The sequence below is a fragment of the Talpa occidentalis genome, unplaced genomic scaffold (assembly GCF_014898055.3).
Source record: "Talpa occidentalis isolate TD23 unplaced genomic scaffold, MPIMG_talOcc4v2.1 talOcc4.10, whole genome shotgun sequence".
Taxonomy (NCBI): Eukaryota; Metazoa; Chordata; class Mammalia; order Eulipotyphla; family Talpidae; genus Talpa; species Talpa occidentalis.
Genome location: NW_023600993.1, coordinates 79,217,183 through 79,234,707, shown reverse-complemented (window position 1 = coordinate 79,234,707; position 17,525 = coordinate 79,217,183). Strand labels below are relative to the sequence as shown.

Genomic DNA, 17,525 nt, shown 5'->3' with positions numbered 1-17,525 from the left:
CACAAAACAGACTTGCAAAGGAGTAAAGCTTCAACTGCACAACCATTTCTACAAATACATTCTAGAACAAAAAGGAAGTACATGTGAAAAGCTCTAGAGTATCCAGAGAAGGATGTAGGGTTTAATCATTTAGTGACACTGTAATTCAGTGGAAATGGTCCACTGAAAAGTACTTTTAACAATAAGTGAATGTAACACGTGAATCCAAGGTACCCCCACCACCCACGCCCCAAATCATCCAAAAGGTCTATGGGCATAAATGATGCTTGGACCTTAATGCAAAGTTATGGAGACAGGAAAGAAGGATGGAAAACTGATATGCAGGAGAGAAAACAACGGTCACCAGGAAAAGCTTTCTTCCCACTTCCCCAAGAATTTTGTGAGAAAGTAATCTCACAGAAATGAGACCACAGTCTGCAGACTTTGAAAGAGGATTTCCGTATGGCAAGATGTAACAGGAAACTAGATAATTTTGAAAATGATCACCCAGGCTACCAGCTGCTTGGCAGTAGTGACATAAGGCTACTACTGTCACTAAACAGTGGGTACATTCTAAGAAGGAATTCTGTCTACAAGACTTGAAAGAACATAGTTTGGGATCCTTCTTTTCAGAAACTGTTAATAACATACATTCATATTTTAGTCCTGGTGCCTTTAGTAACACCATATAAATGAATTCTTAAAGAAACCTGCTTTTTCATGCCTCTTCAAATCCAATAAAAAAATAAAGGCAAAAAAAAAAAGAGCCAGTATTAAACTGTATTAAATGGGAATAAATGATCCTCAGTTAATAACTCAGCCAGCCTCCCTTCCACAATGAGTGCAACATCTCCAAGGATAGGATCAGACACAGGCTTGTGATGTATCAAAATTATAAATAATTATAGCAATGAATTCATTTAATCAATCAATTTCACCAGTGGTACGCTGGGGTGGACAGGGCATAAAACTCCACACAGCTATCAATTGCTCCGATTACAGCTGGCTGTCAGCCAGAATTCCCCTGATCCATGTTAGTTAAATGCACATTAATCTGAATTTGGCAGTGTAATCAAGGACCTAACTGAACTGTGAAATTGAATTCTGCAGTAGAACATCATTTGACCATTTTATGCCAAAGCTGAAAAAAAAGTCTTGGTGGGGGCAGGGCAGGAGAAAGTAAAGAAGGAAATCCTATTGCAGTGTCTATTTGTCACCACGGCCTTTCAGACCAGTGACAGGGAGGCCGTGGCTGGATTTTGCTGGAGTGTGTGTGCATGTGTGTGAGTATTTTGCACATATATGCATGTACATGAGTGTGTGGTGTACATCAGGCCCTCAAAATGGGGAGTGTGATTCCACAGTTCCAAGAAACTTGGAGTCTCCCCACATCCTCCTGCATTTCAGGGCCTGGGAAGCAGCTGGTTCCAGTGTGTGATCCTCTAATACACCTTTTCAGAGTACAATAAACAAAGAGATCGCTCAGCTCAAAAACAAAAAAGCCAGCCTGGGTGCTGCTTGCTTTACATCAATCAAATGTGGGATCAAAGTAACAGACCTCTGTTATGTGGGCCGGGAAAAGACATCTTAATTGCCCTTACTTGACTCAAACGGAACTGGTCTTGGCTTTGGGAAAGGAAAGTGTTGGTAAAAATTCCAGTGAGAATCAGTAACAGGCTTTCTCTGTGGGACATTTTAGAGACTTGTAATTAGAGGAAGGGGGCTCATTAAATCCTGTGACTAGAATGTGTGTTTACTCAAATGTGAGTCCCTCCGGATGTGCTCTGCAATTCCCATCTCCCTCCCGCAGGCAGGGAACACTTCCCCTTATGGGGGCTTTTCCGAGTTTCCCTCCAGGCAGAGCAGAGAGCCTGCCATTGTGGGCTCCTGCTTCTCTGTCCTTGACTTTCCAGCCTCTGCCTTCCCCTCTGAGCTGTTTGCTGTCCTGAGAGCCCAGTCTGTCTCTCAGCTAGCAGGGTGTTAGCTCCGATTATATCACAGTGAAGCAGTAACTGCTGCTCCTGCTTGGGGCAAAACTTTGACAAATACCCAGCCATGGTCAGATTCCATGAAATTACTTATTTTCATTTTCACAATGGAGTGGGCCTATTTTATAGCCTATTATATTCGCCCTGGCCGGATGACAATGGGACACAACATAAAATTTGAACTGACAGTCAATTTTGCTGTAAGTGATAAGCGGGCATTATCACTGGCAGTGAGTAGGTGTCATCAGTAAGTCCCCAATAGGACCTCAAGAATCAAAGTGTCTCCATAAGGTCCTACATGCGAGGTAAGTTCTGGATGATCAGAAACAGGATTTCCAAGCTGCAAGTAGCAGAAGCTGCAAGTGCACCATGCCTAAGGGTTTGCAAGGAATGCTCCCACACCATTACATCTCATTCCTGGTTAGGCATATGGGAAACAACATCTTCTGACACCAAGTTGGAAAAATCATGCTCTTCCCTGCCTTACAAAGTATATGGTGAAAGCATACTGAGAGCATTCACACAAGTGACTTATAACTTCTACAAATAGGCAAAGCCTAGTTATAGGAAGAAATGGATAAATCTGCCATCTGTTGGTTTTTCAGATTCTTTCTTCATCCTGAATCAGTCCAATGAACCCCACCACAATTGCTGTTTCAAACTCAGAGAAAGCATCCTCTACTCAAAAGCAGATTACTCTGACCTGTGATCTGTCACTGTCACCAGGGGTTTGGGGGGAACCAGGGGTTTGGGGGGAACTTTGCACCTCTGGGGATTGGCTCAGTGCTACAGAATATGGTTCCATTGTGTTGGGGTCCCTGAGAGAGCCAGAAAAACAGTGCCATCTTAGATAGTTTGTTTTTAATTTGGTAATGGGAAAACCCACTCATGATGACTGAAAGACAATTTACTGAGAACCCCAAGAAGGTTCGTGGGAGGATATGTACATTCACATGGAAAGGGCCCTAAAATCTCCACTGAAAGGGACAGATGTTGCTCTGAATTACTTCTTGGATGTTTTATGAGCCTTACTGAACATCTTACCAGCACCTCTATGTAAAGAAAACACCTAACGGCAATAATAATATCCAGTTATATTAAGGGAAGAAGCTGTTTCTCTTTTGTTCTAATTCTTGGTGCAGCCCGTCAGATTTTGCAGGTACTGACATTCCATTACCCACCAGGCTCCTAAAAGACCTCTGAAAGGTGCAGGGATCCTCAATAGACAAAGAGTTATTGTTTTGTTCCTGAAGCCTTGGCTGAATCTGGGTCTAGCAAGTACCACAAAGAACAGCGAGTCATTAAATTCTTGATGCAGGAAGGCTGAGCATGCTGGTTCACAGACTTCTTCCTTCAAGGGAAAGCAGTGATGGCTGAGTAGGGGAAAACTGCTCCTATAGTCCCAGAAGGAAGGTCTGGGAAATTGTACCAGTTTTTTTTTTTGAGTCTTCTATGGTTAGTCAGAATCCCTTAATCTGTCTGGGATGCCTAGGCCAGCAGTGGTCACTGGCTGGCCTGTGTGGGGGAGAGCAGAGGTGGGGGAGGAAGGGTGGCAGGGGGAGGTAGACAAGAAGGGCTGGCTGACCAGAACTATTCTTGCTTTAATACTCCTAAATTGTCTGTTTTTCCTCAGCCTCTGGCTTCCATGAAAGGGCTGAGAATTTCACGTCCATTTGAGAGAGCAGAGCAAGCACTGAGCTGGCAGGATTGGGGTCCTCAAGCCAGCTTGGTCACATGGCCTTTGGAAAGCCACGTAGCTCCTCTGGCCTTCCTGCTGTGACCCATATCTCTAAAGTGAGGACAGCTGTACTTACAGAGTGGCTATGAGCACAAATTCAGATTGAATTTGTTCTTATTTTGAAAATCTGTAAGAGGTTATGTGCCAGGCTGCTCCTCTGATAGGCATTAGCAGATATGGTGACAGGTTTTCCAACCAGAAATATTCCTGGGTTTAGGGACTAATACGGAGTCTTTGCCATATGCTAACTCCTTTATATTTATTAATATGTTTAAACCTTAGGAGAGGTTTAATACAGGTGTTCAAACACTCCACTTCACAGATATGGAAACTGAGGTACAGACAAGATCATAGTTAGTAATTGTTTGAATCCTAGGAATTGGATTCTGAAACTTGCACTCATAAAGCCTCTTGTAATGGGTAAGAAAGTTGGATAGTCTTTTATAAAATTGAATTAGATCATTACTCAAGGTAGAGTGACGCACAGCAAATCTTAGGGATCTCTTCTCTCTGAATGTTTCCTTTGCAGCCCTGGCTCCCAGCTTTCACCCACATTTAAAATTCTGGGTAACATCAGAAAGCATTTATAAGCACAAGTTCTAGAATCAGATTCCCAGGATCCAAACACGTAACTAGTGTATGATTCTGTCTGTGCCTCTGTTCGCTCATCCATAAAACGAATCTTGAAGTCTTCTAGAATTGTGAGATATAAGTTAGGTCATGCTTGCAAAATTTCCTGGAACATTGGAACCCTTAGCAACATATCACAGCCATCCTCTGTCTCTATGCTCCCCATCTAGACTGACGTGCTGATGACATGTGTTAACTAGGCTGCTTTAACTATTAACTTATTTAACCCTCATACAAGATGATGAGCATGGATACTCTTTATTCCCACCTTATAGATGTATAAGTACAGTTATGCAGTTTAATCACCCCGTGTTGAGTGACACCATTAGGACTTGATTCCAGGAAGTTTATCTGCAGAACCTATACCTTTAACTGCCAAAATGTACTTGATAGCCATAGAAGAGGGGCTTCCACCCTAAAATGTTGCTAGTGCCAAGGTTTATCCATAGAATGAGACAGAATAATGCAACCTAAGTGGACTTCACCTTTGCAGGCATTAAAATCAACTTGTAAGAAGCCAAGTTAAGGCTCGATGGCCTCAGAGGCTGTGCAGGGGGATGTATCCAATGTGTCCTTGGAGCTGACTGACCTGGTTGGTACTGAGCATGGCAGGGGGAAGTAGTCCTGCTTTATGGGGCTGAGTGGCTTCACGAGGCAATGCATTATCTGTTACACGAGGACTTGCAGAACTGGCAGAATTGTTCTTGCATTGGGGGCTTTCATGGTTTGGAGTCAGAGTAAGGAATGGTTGTGCTACACCAGCACTGAGACTCAGGAGCAGGTAGCTTCCCGGGTCCTGACAGGCTCAAAATGAGCAAAAGCAAAAACCTGGTGACAATATCTCCAGTCAGTTTCCCTTCTTGTGCAGTGCTGTATAGATTTTGTTTGATTGGGCTCACCCTCCCCACCCTCAAACCCTACGTATCTTCTGCTCAGCCTCAGCAAAACAAAAACAAACAAAAAAACAAAGCAAAAAATATATAAGTAGGGAGCTGGATGCCTACAGATTAGGCATCTATAGATTACACATATCTGATTCCTGTTATGACAACAGGGAAAGTAGGTAGGCACATTGGAGGAATTTTTTCTGGGGGTTAATATTACTACTTTTTTTCTTTAGGTGAAAATGTTAAACTGGGGTCAAACACGCACATATACCTTCTCATTTTTCCTCTATTGGAAGCCCTACACAAATTTCATGCTTTCTCTTATTATTGGAGATGTGAACATTACCCACCAGCCTCCTTTTCCTCGAGGCAAAGCCAAATTATCTGAGTCGTGATCGCTATTTCTTCCCTCAGCAGGAGATCTGCATGTGATTGGTAGATTTTTAAGAGTACAGCTCTAAAGACACGGGCATCTAAGTCTTTTCAGAGAGATGTTATATTTTTAATCAAGTAAACGTTTTAATTACTAACATGCCTCCCACCTCCTAACCTCCCACAAAACCTGCTCGTGAATTTCTCACGGGTCTCCAGTGAAACATGGAACAGCAGCTTGCTCCTTTGGAGTCCTGATTATAAGGGCTCTCTTGGTGGAAGTTCCCATGGGTGAATATACTATTATTTTTTATTTGAGCCACAATGGTTTTTGTACTATTTCTGTTATAACTTTCCCCCCTGAGCCACAATAGTTTGTGCATTGTTTATGAGTTGGACAAAATAAAATGTCAGGACAGGTCTGCTTTGTATTATATATTTGGAAGTCTGCAGGAAGAGGGTATAGGCAAGGGAGCAAATAGCTCCCTCCTCCTTTCCCGCCTCCTCTCTCTCCCTCTTTCCATCATCTTCCCATCACTCACCCATCACCCTAAAGCTCTGGTGGTTGCTGGGGTTTACTGACAATTGCAGTGGAATTTCTGAAACAACATATGTTTGTATAATGGGGGAAAGACCAGAGAAACACCACATTGGGATTTTTGTCCTTGTTTTGCAATCAGCTAACTATGAAACCTTAAGGGTGTTACATAACGTTCTGGGTCTCAGTTTCCCCTTTTGTGAAAAGAGTAGGCAGGGGTTGTTGGTGGTCACACTGAATCCAGAACACCTCTAGGGATTATGTTAATGGAAAAAATGAATAAAGTGGTCTGGGCAAGGGTTGTCCCTTCTAAAGAGGTAGGCTTCACTTTCAGCTAATCCATTTCCAATGCAATATGAAAATGGGGCCCTGCCATTGTCCTTTTTATTTTTCAATAGAAGCCTGAAACTTGTAAGTTAATACTTCTATGTGAAATCTCTTGATGTCACATATTTGGAATGACTATTAGGTAGACCAAATATGTTAATGGGTCAGATATGGCTGTGGGGCTGAAAGGTTATAGCCTCTGGACAAATTTTCTCTATGACTATGACCTAAAACAGCTCCCTAATACAATACTCCAAATATATTCTTCCTTCCCAAAAATTCAACCCCAAATGGCCAAAACAACCTTGAGAAAGAAGACTAAAACTGGGGGCATCAAACTTCTTATTTCAAACTGTATTACAAAGCTATAATAACCAAAACTGTATGTTATTAGCATGAAAACAGACACAGACCAATGGAACACAGAAGAGAACCCAGAAATAAATCTATAGTCAATTAAATTTTGACAATGAAGCTAAGAATACACACTGAGGAAAGGATTGTCTCTTTAATAAATGGTATGAGGAAATGTGAATACCACCTGGAATAATGAAACTGGATCCCTATCTTAGGCTACATAAAAAAATCAGCTCAAAATGGAGTAAAGACTTAAATATAAGACCTGAAACCATAAAAATCCTAGACAAAAACCATAGGTATAACCTCCTTGACAATGGTCTTGATGATTCCTTTTTTGATTTGACACTTTTTTTTTTAAAAGCAAAGGCAACAAAAGCAAAAAGAAACAAGCGGGACCTCATCACACTAAGAAACCATTAGAACAGCAAAGGAAATGATTGATAAAAAGAAAAGGCAACCTAGCAAATGTGAAAAAATATAAAATACTTTTCTTCTACATGATGGGTTGGGTTTCTGAGAAACTATATAAGCAAAGGAAAAATATTGGCAATCTATAATCAATAAAACAGATGAATGCAGCAGACTTGCCTTTCAGAGTTTACTGTGGAGCCCACCAACCTGCCGAAGAAAGAAGATTTGGTGTAGATGGACATGATCAGGTTACTGGAAATCATGTCCCTCACCAAAGGCTTGAGACCGCTTTAATCCAAAGTATATCACCAAATGCCCCATTTTCACTTTGCTGTACAGATGGGATAGCAAAAACATTTCTGAGTTACCATGTGAAGATAAATTAATTGCACTCTCCAGAGTGTCTTCCAAAGTATGTGTCTGTAGGTTCAGTAACTTCTCCAACAGTGGTTCCCGAACTTTGGGTTGTCATGAACCAGTCAAAGAGCAAATCAAATTTTTAGCAGTTAGCTTTAAAAAAATTACTGAGAGGAATTACAACAACAACACATTGAAAAAGGTCCATCAACTAGCTTCTATCCCAAAATTGAATAAAATTAACCTTATGGGAAACATACTACATCATCCTGATTATTTTTTTCTTTATAGCAGATCCATGTAAACCTTGCGAGACTGCAGGACATTGTATTACTCCATCTAATGGTCTATAATTATATACACCTTAACTGAGAACTTAGTACAACAGGAGCACACATTATCATTAGTCTATCAGAATATCTGTCAAATAAATTATATTTTGTCTTTTAATCAGAAACCCTGTAGGGGAGCCCAAAAGACTTTGACTGCAATGAATAGATGGGCTTGTCCTAAATCTGCCTTGGGGACTTGTGGGTGGAAATAAGATAGAATTTCGATTTGGATTCTCACTTAGAAGGTAAACAAGCACTTCAGAATCTGATGATAGAAGAAGGTCAAGGGTGCTTGCACCCTCCAGGGAGGGAGGAAACGTTACCTTGGGAATGCACATGGTTGGCTCTGAGAGGCGAGGGTAGGTGTAGGAGCTGTACGAGTGTCCCTGCGCGTGGGTTTTAAATGCACTTGCTCCGAAGGGCATCATGGGTTCCTGGAGCCCCGAGCCTGACCGGGACCTCTGCCGCATGGTGGGTTGGGGGCTCGTCTGTCCAAGGTAAGACGACTTTGGCCTCCTGTCGTAGTCATCAAGGCTTGGTCCCCATTCACTCTCACTGAAAACCAGGCTCTCCTTGGAGCACCCGCTGGTCCCTGCAGTTCTAGAAGGCGTGAACTGGAATGAGTAATCGAGAGGAGAGCTGCTTGAGGCCCTCTGGTACTCCCACTTGAGGTCACTGTAGTCACTGGCTTTGCTCAGTGAATCCAAGTGAGTGTGATAATCGACAGGAAATCTGGCAATATCGGATTTCAAAGGCTTCATCTCAGAATAGTAGGCCTCTCCGTGCTTCATTTTCACCACGTGCCCATTTTGCTTGGCGGCATGGCTGCCTTTATAGTATGGATCCAGATCATCTCCATAGAGACTCTTCTCTCTGTACTTTTCAGTGGTGTAGTCAGCAGTGGTATCGGACTCGCTGGAGTACTGGGAGAAGGTGACAAAGCCGTTTTCCTCGCGATGGCCTCGACCCCGCCCTGAAGCTCCCTGGTCGGGGGTGGGGGGGCTTTCTTTCCGCAGGGAGTTGGACCGGGTCACAGAGATGTTGTCGAAATCCTCCAGCAGGCCGTTGATGGAGGCCTCCTTGCACGGCTTGTTTCCTCGAACGATTGTCTGGAAATTATAAAGGTAAGTACTGTTGAAAGAAAGCATTTCCAAATTGAGTGGAGGAACCCATCCCCACCCCACCCAATTTCAGCCATGGAGGAAAACAGACCCCAGAACATTTCCTTAAAAAATGATGGAGGCAGGCCTCCCCTGGTAGCTCAGGAGGTTGAGCACAGCACTGTGAAGCTGTCCATAGCCTCTGCAGTGCCGGTTCCATCCTGGCTGGCCAGGGAGATACCCACATGGTGCGGCAGACCTCTCCTGGCTCACCCGTTGCTCCCCTCAGTAGTGTATTTCGGTCCTTCTGCCTGTTCTGCTCCCTGCTCTGTCTCTGGTGAATCCTCTCACCCTCCCGCACATCTGGCCTGTACCCCAGTTCTTGTATGAATAAATAAATCTTAAAAAAATGACATTTAAAAAAAATGCTGGAGGAAAAAAACTATCGATCGATTTCAGTGGTGAAACAAATCAAATATTAAACAATCATGTCAAGTTGCAGATTTTTCCTTCTCTTAATAGATTAAACATTCATTAAATGTCAAAAAACCACCTAGAATGCCATACAATCTTTCACTTAATTTACTATCAATAGTTTATGGAAAATCTGTTTCCTATACTTTTACTTAAATAATACCTAACCATTTAGTAATAAGTTGTTGATTATCATTTTAACAGCCTACAATTGGTTGTAAAAAGCATATTTATTATTTTTTACATTTATTATTTAGATGATTTCCAAAGCCAGTAGACATTGTCACTTGAATATGAACATTTCTGGAAGTGGATGTACATTTTTTCCATCCTTTTATGGAAGACACATAATCGAAATTATCAGATTTTATAGAAAGGAAAGAAATTTCTGAACTGGAAATAGGGAGCAGCACAAAGACTTCTTGTGGGATTTGATTTGTGATCAAATGTGATATTCTTATCAAGTGCATAAATACAGTGGTTACTCTAACCATCCTCCTTGTGGCTCATCATGGCTGAATTTGGGGTGGCTCGGTATTGAGACAGTTATACCTGAATCTCAGTGACAAATTACCAGGCCCAAGTGTTCCCTTTAATAAGCCTAAATAACACCACAGTATCAGGAACAGAAAGAAATCACAAATCACTTACAAAGCCAGCTGCGCCTTGACAATGACGAGGATTGTGGCAAAATATGATGGGGGTGGATGAAAGAACAAAGGTGTTGTGACTTCAGACTTCCAGGATTTAAAGAGAAAAATATCTTTGAGCAAGTCTCAAGGAGTTTAAAACCACCTCAGTTAGTACAGGAGATTTCAAACTGGAAGAAAAAAATTTAAATTGTCCTGGAGCCTGTCTTTATAGATCAGTGCTTTTTAAACTATGCGTGGTGAAGGACAAGTCTTTTCTCCTTGCCACCCCTTGACAATCAGCCTTGGACTAATGCTTATGGTCTATAAGCTTATCTTTAAAATTAATTTTTTTATTGGGGTCTCCCTGGTGGCACAGGGGTTAAGTCTCAGTGCTATCAAGCTATCGGCAGCCATTGAGGCCTGAGTTCAATCCCTGGCCAGGGAGCTACCCACATGGCACAGCAGACCTCTCCTGTCTTGCCTGCTGCTCCCCTCAGCAGTGTAGTGTATTTCAGTAGATCCTCCTGTCCTGCTTCCCATTCTTTTTTTTTTTTAAAGTTCTCTCCTTTTTTTTTTTTTAAAGATTTATTTATTTATACAAGAGCTGGGGTACAGGCCAGAGGCGTGGGAGGGTGAGAGGATTCACCAGAGACAGAGCAGGGAGCAGAACAGGCAGAAGGACCGAAATACACTGCTGAGGGGAGCAGCGGGTGAGATAGGAGAGGTCTGCTGCACCATGTGGGAATCTCCCTGGCTGGCCGGGAATCAAACCGGCACTACAAAGGCTGCGGACAGCTTCACAGCGCTGTGCTCAACCTGCTGCGCCACCGGGGAGGCCCTGTTCTGCTCCCCATTCTGTCTCTGGTAGATCCTCTTATCCCCCATACCTCTGGCCTACACCCCAGTTCATGTATGCATAAATAAATACAAATAGATCTTTAAAAAATTAAAAATTAACCTTTTATTTTGGAATCATTTCAGACCAACAAACCAGTTGGAAAGAGAATACACAGAACTCACATGTATTTGTGCCCCCTCCCATATTAACTTAACCTTGCATCACCGTTAACTGGCCTCCACAATTTCTGCAGCTTCCAAGAGTCTTTCCCTAGCATTCCAGGTTCCCATCCAGGAGACCTCACTGTGTTTATCTGTCATGTGTCCTCAGACTCCTCTGGTCTGTGACAGTTTCTTAGGCTTTCCTTGTTTTGATGACTTTGCTAGTTTTTTAAGGAGTGCTTCTCAGGCATTTTGCAAACTGGCCCTTAATTGGGTGTGTCTGAGTTTTCCCTCAATGTTAAAATGGTTATTTGTTGCGAAGAAGACCACAGAGCAAGTAAGGTACCATCACATCACCTCCAGGTCTCCATATCAGCATGCTTACCCCTGCTGATGTTGACCTCGGTCACCTGGCCAAGGGAAAGTTTGCCAGGTGTCTACACTGGAAAGTTATACTCTTCTTGTACCCCCTTCCCACACTGCACTGTTTGGACCTAAGTCACTAAGTACATATTCAGGGGGTGGGATTCACTCTATCTCCCTGAAAGGTGAGGTCTACATAAAGTATTTGGAATTTTTCTGTACATGACACTTGCCTATTCTCTCAATTTTTTATTCAATCATTTATTATATCAGGGTGGATGGATCACAGATATTTTATACTTGGGTTTATAATCCAGAACTACTGTATTTTTTTTATTGTTCAAATTGTCCCAGTTTGGGTTATGAGAGTTCTTTCATGTTTATGGTTGTGACCCCCATGAATTTATTTTCTGAGCATTTGCTTTCTGGTGTAACAATATGCCCCAGGTTCATGTATTTTGTATTTTCCCCGCCTCTGCTCTAAAATCAGTTATTTCTCTAAGGAACCCTGATTCCTTTTATTGGATAATGATATTCAAAATTAATATCTGGGTGCTGGGTGTGCACATTGCTACTGTGGTGTCATTGCTTCCAATTCCTCTCTGCGGCCAGACAGAGCCAGGAAATATGTCCATGTGTATACTTACCCAGTCTATGCACACATCTATACTTACATAGTGTCCCTCTGTGTCTATGCTGAGGTAGACATGAATTCATACTGATGTCTCTGAATTTAATGTAGCACCATATGGTTTTTCTAGCTTTCCCCCCCTTATTTAAAATGCTCTCTAACACTGAAAACCCTGCATATCATTGACTGTCATTTGTTTCCTTATTAAGTCTCAGTATGTATGTAGCTTCAGAATTATTAACCCAGATCACCGTGGGAAACTGTGCCAACTAGAGTACACTGCTTATGTACAGTTCTGAGTTTAGTGTTAGGCTCCATTCAAGGAGTTTTCCAAATTTCTTAGGTTAGTATCTTTTTTTCCTGCACCCTCCTTCAATGAGGTTACATATATAATCTTTGGTCACAGTCTGCATTCCATCCTGGGATCCTCTGAACTTCTGATTGACTTTTTAAAAGAAAACTGCATATTTTAGTTTATTCATTGGGCTGTAAAGTTCTGTGGGAATTGACAAATGCAAAGGATCATGTATTCACTATTTCTGTGCCATTTAGATTATTTTCACACTCCACATTCTTCCATGCTCCCTAGTTGGGTGCTACCTCCTCTCCAACCTCTGGTACCACAGAACTATTTTCTGTCCTTATAGTTTTACCTCTTTCCAAATATAATGAGTGGAGGCTTTTGGTCTGGTATCTTTCACTTAGCATAATGTATTTAAGTTTAATCCAGGTTGTCCTATGAATTAATAAATAGCCTTTTCTATTTATGTCTGAATCTTTTATCACCAAACAGTGTTCCAATATATGGAATGTTGTGACTGTGCTTGTGAGGGGAATAAATTGATTGATTGATGGCCAAGATAGAAGATGTTCTACCAAGGGCTCTTCCTAGAAAGAAAAAGAATCATATATCATATTTATCTACCAGGACCTTTCCCCAGAGCAACAATGCCTGTGCCCACACAGATGAATATGGTAAATAATAGCGCACAGGAAAGAATGACAGGATGAAGGCTGAAGGTAAGAGGAACGGATGAAATGGACATCCTCTTATGCATTCAACATGAATACTAGTAACTGACCCTCAAATATATCAAGTCTATTGAGCAGCTTCCTAGTGCATTTCAGCTACATCTACCTGCATACTTTTCTTTATATTTGCTCAAAATTTAAATTTAAAATTAAAACTAAATCTTAGTTTTCAGGAAGAAGAGAATTATGAGCTGGGTTCTGGAAAAAACAATGGTTTAACAATGCTTGGCACAATTTTTAAGAAAATAGTATTAGTTTATTTATGTCAGAATGTATCGACTAAACATCTTTTTAGCCAGCATTCTGGATAGGCTCTTTCACACTGCTAGTCTCTCCTTCATGAACAATAGGCAGTTTACTCCAAGAAAATGTGATCCGGAATCTACTACTCCCCCTCCCCCAGGGCAGCTTTCTGTGGATTTAAGCTAATTGAAACAATATTTCAATTAGTCTCTCTTGTCTGCCTCCTGCCTCTCCATATCTGAATGCATGAATTATCCTGCTCTAGGACCAAAGAATTGTTTGCAGTATCTCAGTGTTGGAAGGGATATCCCCATTTAGGTTCCCTCCTCCTATTGAAAAACTGGACTTTGCCAATTGACTTCAGATTCAAATCCAACTCCTCTCTCTTTAACTTGCTCTTTCTAAGCTATCCTTCCAAGGCATTCTGCAGACACTTTTTATCTAAACAAAACAGCACCCATTGGTAATATAAAAGCTAGGTGAGGGACACCACTACCCATTAAAAACGGGTCACTGAAGGAAATACTTCTATTACAAACTCCACTCCCCTCTCTACCCTCACAATGAATTGTTGAATTTACTAAATGTGGATAATTCTAGGTTCTGGTCTCAATTCCATCCACATTTGCTATGTGCTAAGTTTCATTCTTGCATTGCTTATCAATTTGTAAATAAGATAATATTGCTTGATATTTAGTAGTTCCTCCTCCAACCCCTTCAACCAGGAATTACAAAAGCTGATGGGGGGGGGTAGTAACTACAAAACAGTTTTAAAACATGCTAATGCCTTCAGGTGATCACAAATGTATAAATATGGAATAAATTCAGGAGATAAGAATATAGCTCATCAATGAAGACAAGTAAAATATGAAGGCTGTAAAGAAAAGATAAGAGAAAAAAGCAAACTAAAAATCTTAGTTTTCAGGAAGAAGAGAATTATGGGCTGGGTTCAGGAAAAAACAATAGATGTAATTGGATGACAGGAGAAAAAGAGATTATTACCAGGTCACTATTTAGCGAATGCTAGTGGTACCAAAATGATCGGAATGTGTTAAGATGCCACCATGTTTGGAACTATGATGGAAATTGTGATTATAGAAGAAAAGGGAACAATAGATAGGAGAAATAAACCTCACATATTAAATCAACTTTTCAACCATTTGTCATTTGGAATTTTCTTTCTGAATTTATATCCAGAATTATATTCAGCAAATAAATAAACAATTGCATTGGGAGTTGGGGTAGTAGTCTTAGAAATTCACTACCAGGCCACAAGTATTTAGAAGAAAAATAATCCTTCCCTATGTGATTCCTTTCAGAAAATCTGCCCATCCTTTCAATCTCCCTATGTTCCCACTAAAACCCTTCCAATCTCATGTATAAGTTAAATGAGTAGTCTTGAAACTAACTCACTTCATTTGCAGGGAATACTGAGAAAAGGGAATTTAGATGCCACAGAGAGAGAGACATGCGTTCATGCATGCATATGTGCATGTGTGCAACAATATCTATAGATAGGTACAACAGATATCACTATACTGATATATCCAGATCATCTGTAAATGTTTTTTAAATGACTGATAGCCGAATGAAGTTCCGTTTGGGAGAGGCTTTTATCTGTTATACTGTAAATGTCTTACGTTTGGAAAATTCAAAACCAAACAATTATAAACAACTATTTCACAATGTTTTTGTCCCCCAAGAATGTTCATTCAGATTTTCCCGGGAATTAAAAAATTGTTGTTTTAGCAAATTTATCTGTGACCTCATAATTGGAGAATTAGCTATTTTTGTGCCCTTGTCATTGCATATTCAGAATAGTATGTTTAGTTTGCATAGAAACTTGTAACAAACCAATAAATATATTTGTTTATAAGAAAGGAGAACTATTAACATTGCTATGAGCTAAATGACATTTAGAAGAAAAATAAAAACTCCTTGTTGAGTAAGAAATATTTTTACACAAAAATGTAATACTTATTGTCCTTGTTTTGAGTCTTGGGCTTATAGAACCTATTAGTTGTATGATCTTGGGCATGTTTTTAGGTCACTTTTTAAAAATCCATAAAATGGCAAGAATAAATTCTGGCCTCATAGTATTAATGTGATGATTTAATGAAATAATACAGGTAAAGTAGTTGGAATTATTCCTGGCATGTGGTAAGTATTACTATATGGTAGTTATTTAATTACATTATGGGAAAATTTACTTTCAGATTAGTTTGATAATTCAGGAATAAGAGGAGAAATAAAAATAGGAGAAATAAATCTCAGCTTTATACTTTGGAACAAAAAGAATAATTGATAGACTTAAACTACTATTAGTAACTTTAGATACAAAACACAAATTTTGTAAACTTAAACAATTCCAATTGTTATGTATACTAGATATCCCTTATCAAATCTAAACAATGGAATACCTTCAAATCATGATCAGTACTTGATTTGTAGCTTTCTTTAAACTGTGATTTTTGAGCCACAAAAATTAACAAAATTAGTCTTTCAATATTTAAGCTGAAAACTATACATGAAAAAGCAGTACTAACAGAAATATGATAAAATATCCATAGTTATCATCCCTGGGTGTAGAGGTTAAGGGTGATTTATATTTTAGACTAGGGATTCTCAAATTTTAATATGCAAACATAACACTAGAAGATCCTGTTGAAGGGAGATTCTGATTCAATAATTCTGAGGAGGGACCTGAGATTCTGGAGCTCAAGCCCAGCAATGCTGCTGTAGCCGCTGCTCAGCTGTTCACTGTACATTAAGTGTGTTAGTGGAGTCACTGGATTTTTTCACAATCAACGTCACTTTTACAATAAGAAGTTAGGCTCAGAAATGCATTTCAGTATAATAGGATTCAGCATTATATTATTAAATATATATCTAAACATAGTGTTAAACAGTATACTTATTGTTTTATGTATACATACCATTGTGTGTGTGTGTACACATAAAAACGTTATTCAATCAGGAAGTCCAGTTAAAGCAGAAACAAGGCAATATTTATCTCCTGACACAGACTTCACTTTAACGAATCATCAACAGCAAGTTGAAATGAAATCCAAACATGCAGAATTGTACAATGTGGTTTAACCAGGTTTCAGAATGTAGGGACTGCTATTTATTACTACCATTATCAGATATTTATTAAAGCAAGACTGTGCAGCTTTATAGCAATCAATAATATAATAACTGCAAGAGTATCAGTGACTGTCACGCCGCGGAATAGCCAGGCATTAAAAATCAATGTAATCCAATCTATATGAGTTTGACGCCTTGGTTCTCATTGTCTTCCCATTGTGGGTGGACCAGCTCTGCGTCTGCTCTGGCTTCTGGTGACAGCAGCCATATTTCATGGGACTCCTTCCTCAGGCTGTGGGCCAGTGATAAGCTATAATGGATCTGTCCATGAGAACAGCTGTCACCCCTTGTTCCCGGGAAGAGATGAAAAAGTACCTCTGCTCTCACAGACTGTATTAACCTTGACAATAATGAAGTGTGTAATTAACAGCTTTGCCCTAATAAGACCTCACATTTCTTTTCCAAAAACAACGTCTCCTGTCCTCTGCAAGAATGTGTTTCATTTTGTCTTTGCGGGTAAACACTTCTCAGGAGGTCAATAAACTAAATATTCCTATGACTTCAGAGTAAAACAGGACTCTCAGAAAGGACCTACTTTTAAACTATCTAAATTCTTTCTCTGCAGAAAACCTTGTTTTTATTAAAGAATGTGGCTAGAAACAGCAGGGACCATAATCACAACAAATAAACAGACCCAATATAATTCAGACATTATGGGAAGAAATGTTCACTCTTGGTTGAATTTCTTAACATCAAAAGACCTCAGACCTTTTTTTCTTTTAGTTTCCTTCATCTGCCTTTTTCAGTAATCACAGGGGGTGCTACCAATTGTGTGAGTAGCTGAAACTCACATATTCTTGGGAAATATGAGAATTAGGGCAGGACCTCTCAGAGAGGAGGTGGTGATTTCTAACCAGTGAGACCCTTTAAATTAAATCATGTAATCATCTTAATCACATGGAATCCAAATTAATTCCTTTACTAACTACAAATATTGCTATGTTGTACACAAATCGCAAGTAAGTTTAATATTAAAGGAACGTTT

General features: G+C 40.1%; 1 protein-coding gene across 2 annotated transcripts in view; it reads right to left on the bottom strand.

The window, feature by feature from the left end:
- The window catches only part of PAK5 (p21 (RAC1) activated kinase 5), a 375,558-nt gene that overhangs the window by 22,755 nt on the left and 335,278 nt on the right, over positions 1-17,525 (bottom strand). For both annotated transcript variants that reach the window (XM_054696397.1, XM_037494775.2), the window contains one exon: positions 8,243-9,028. In XM_054696397.1, coding sequence (XP_054552372.1) covers positions 8,243-9,028 — 786 coding nt within the window. The remainder of the gene's footprint in view (positions 1-8,242; positions 9,029-17,525) is intronic.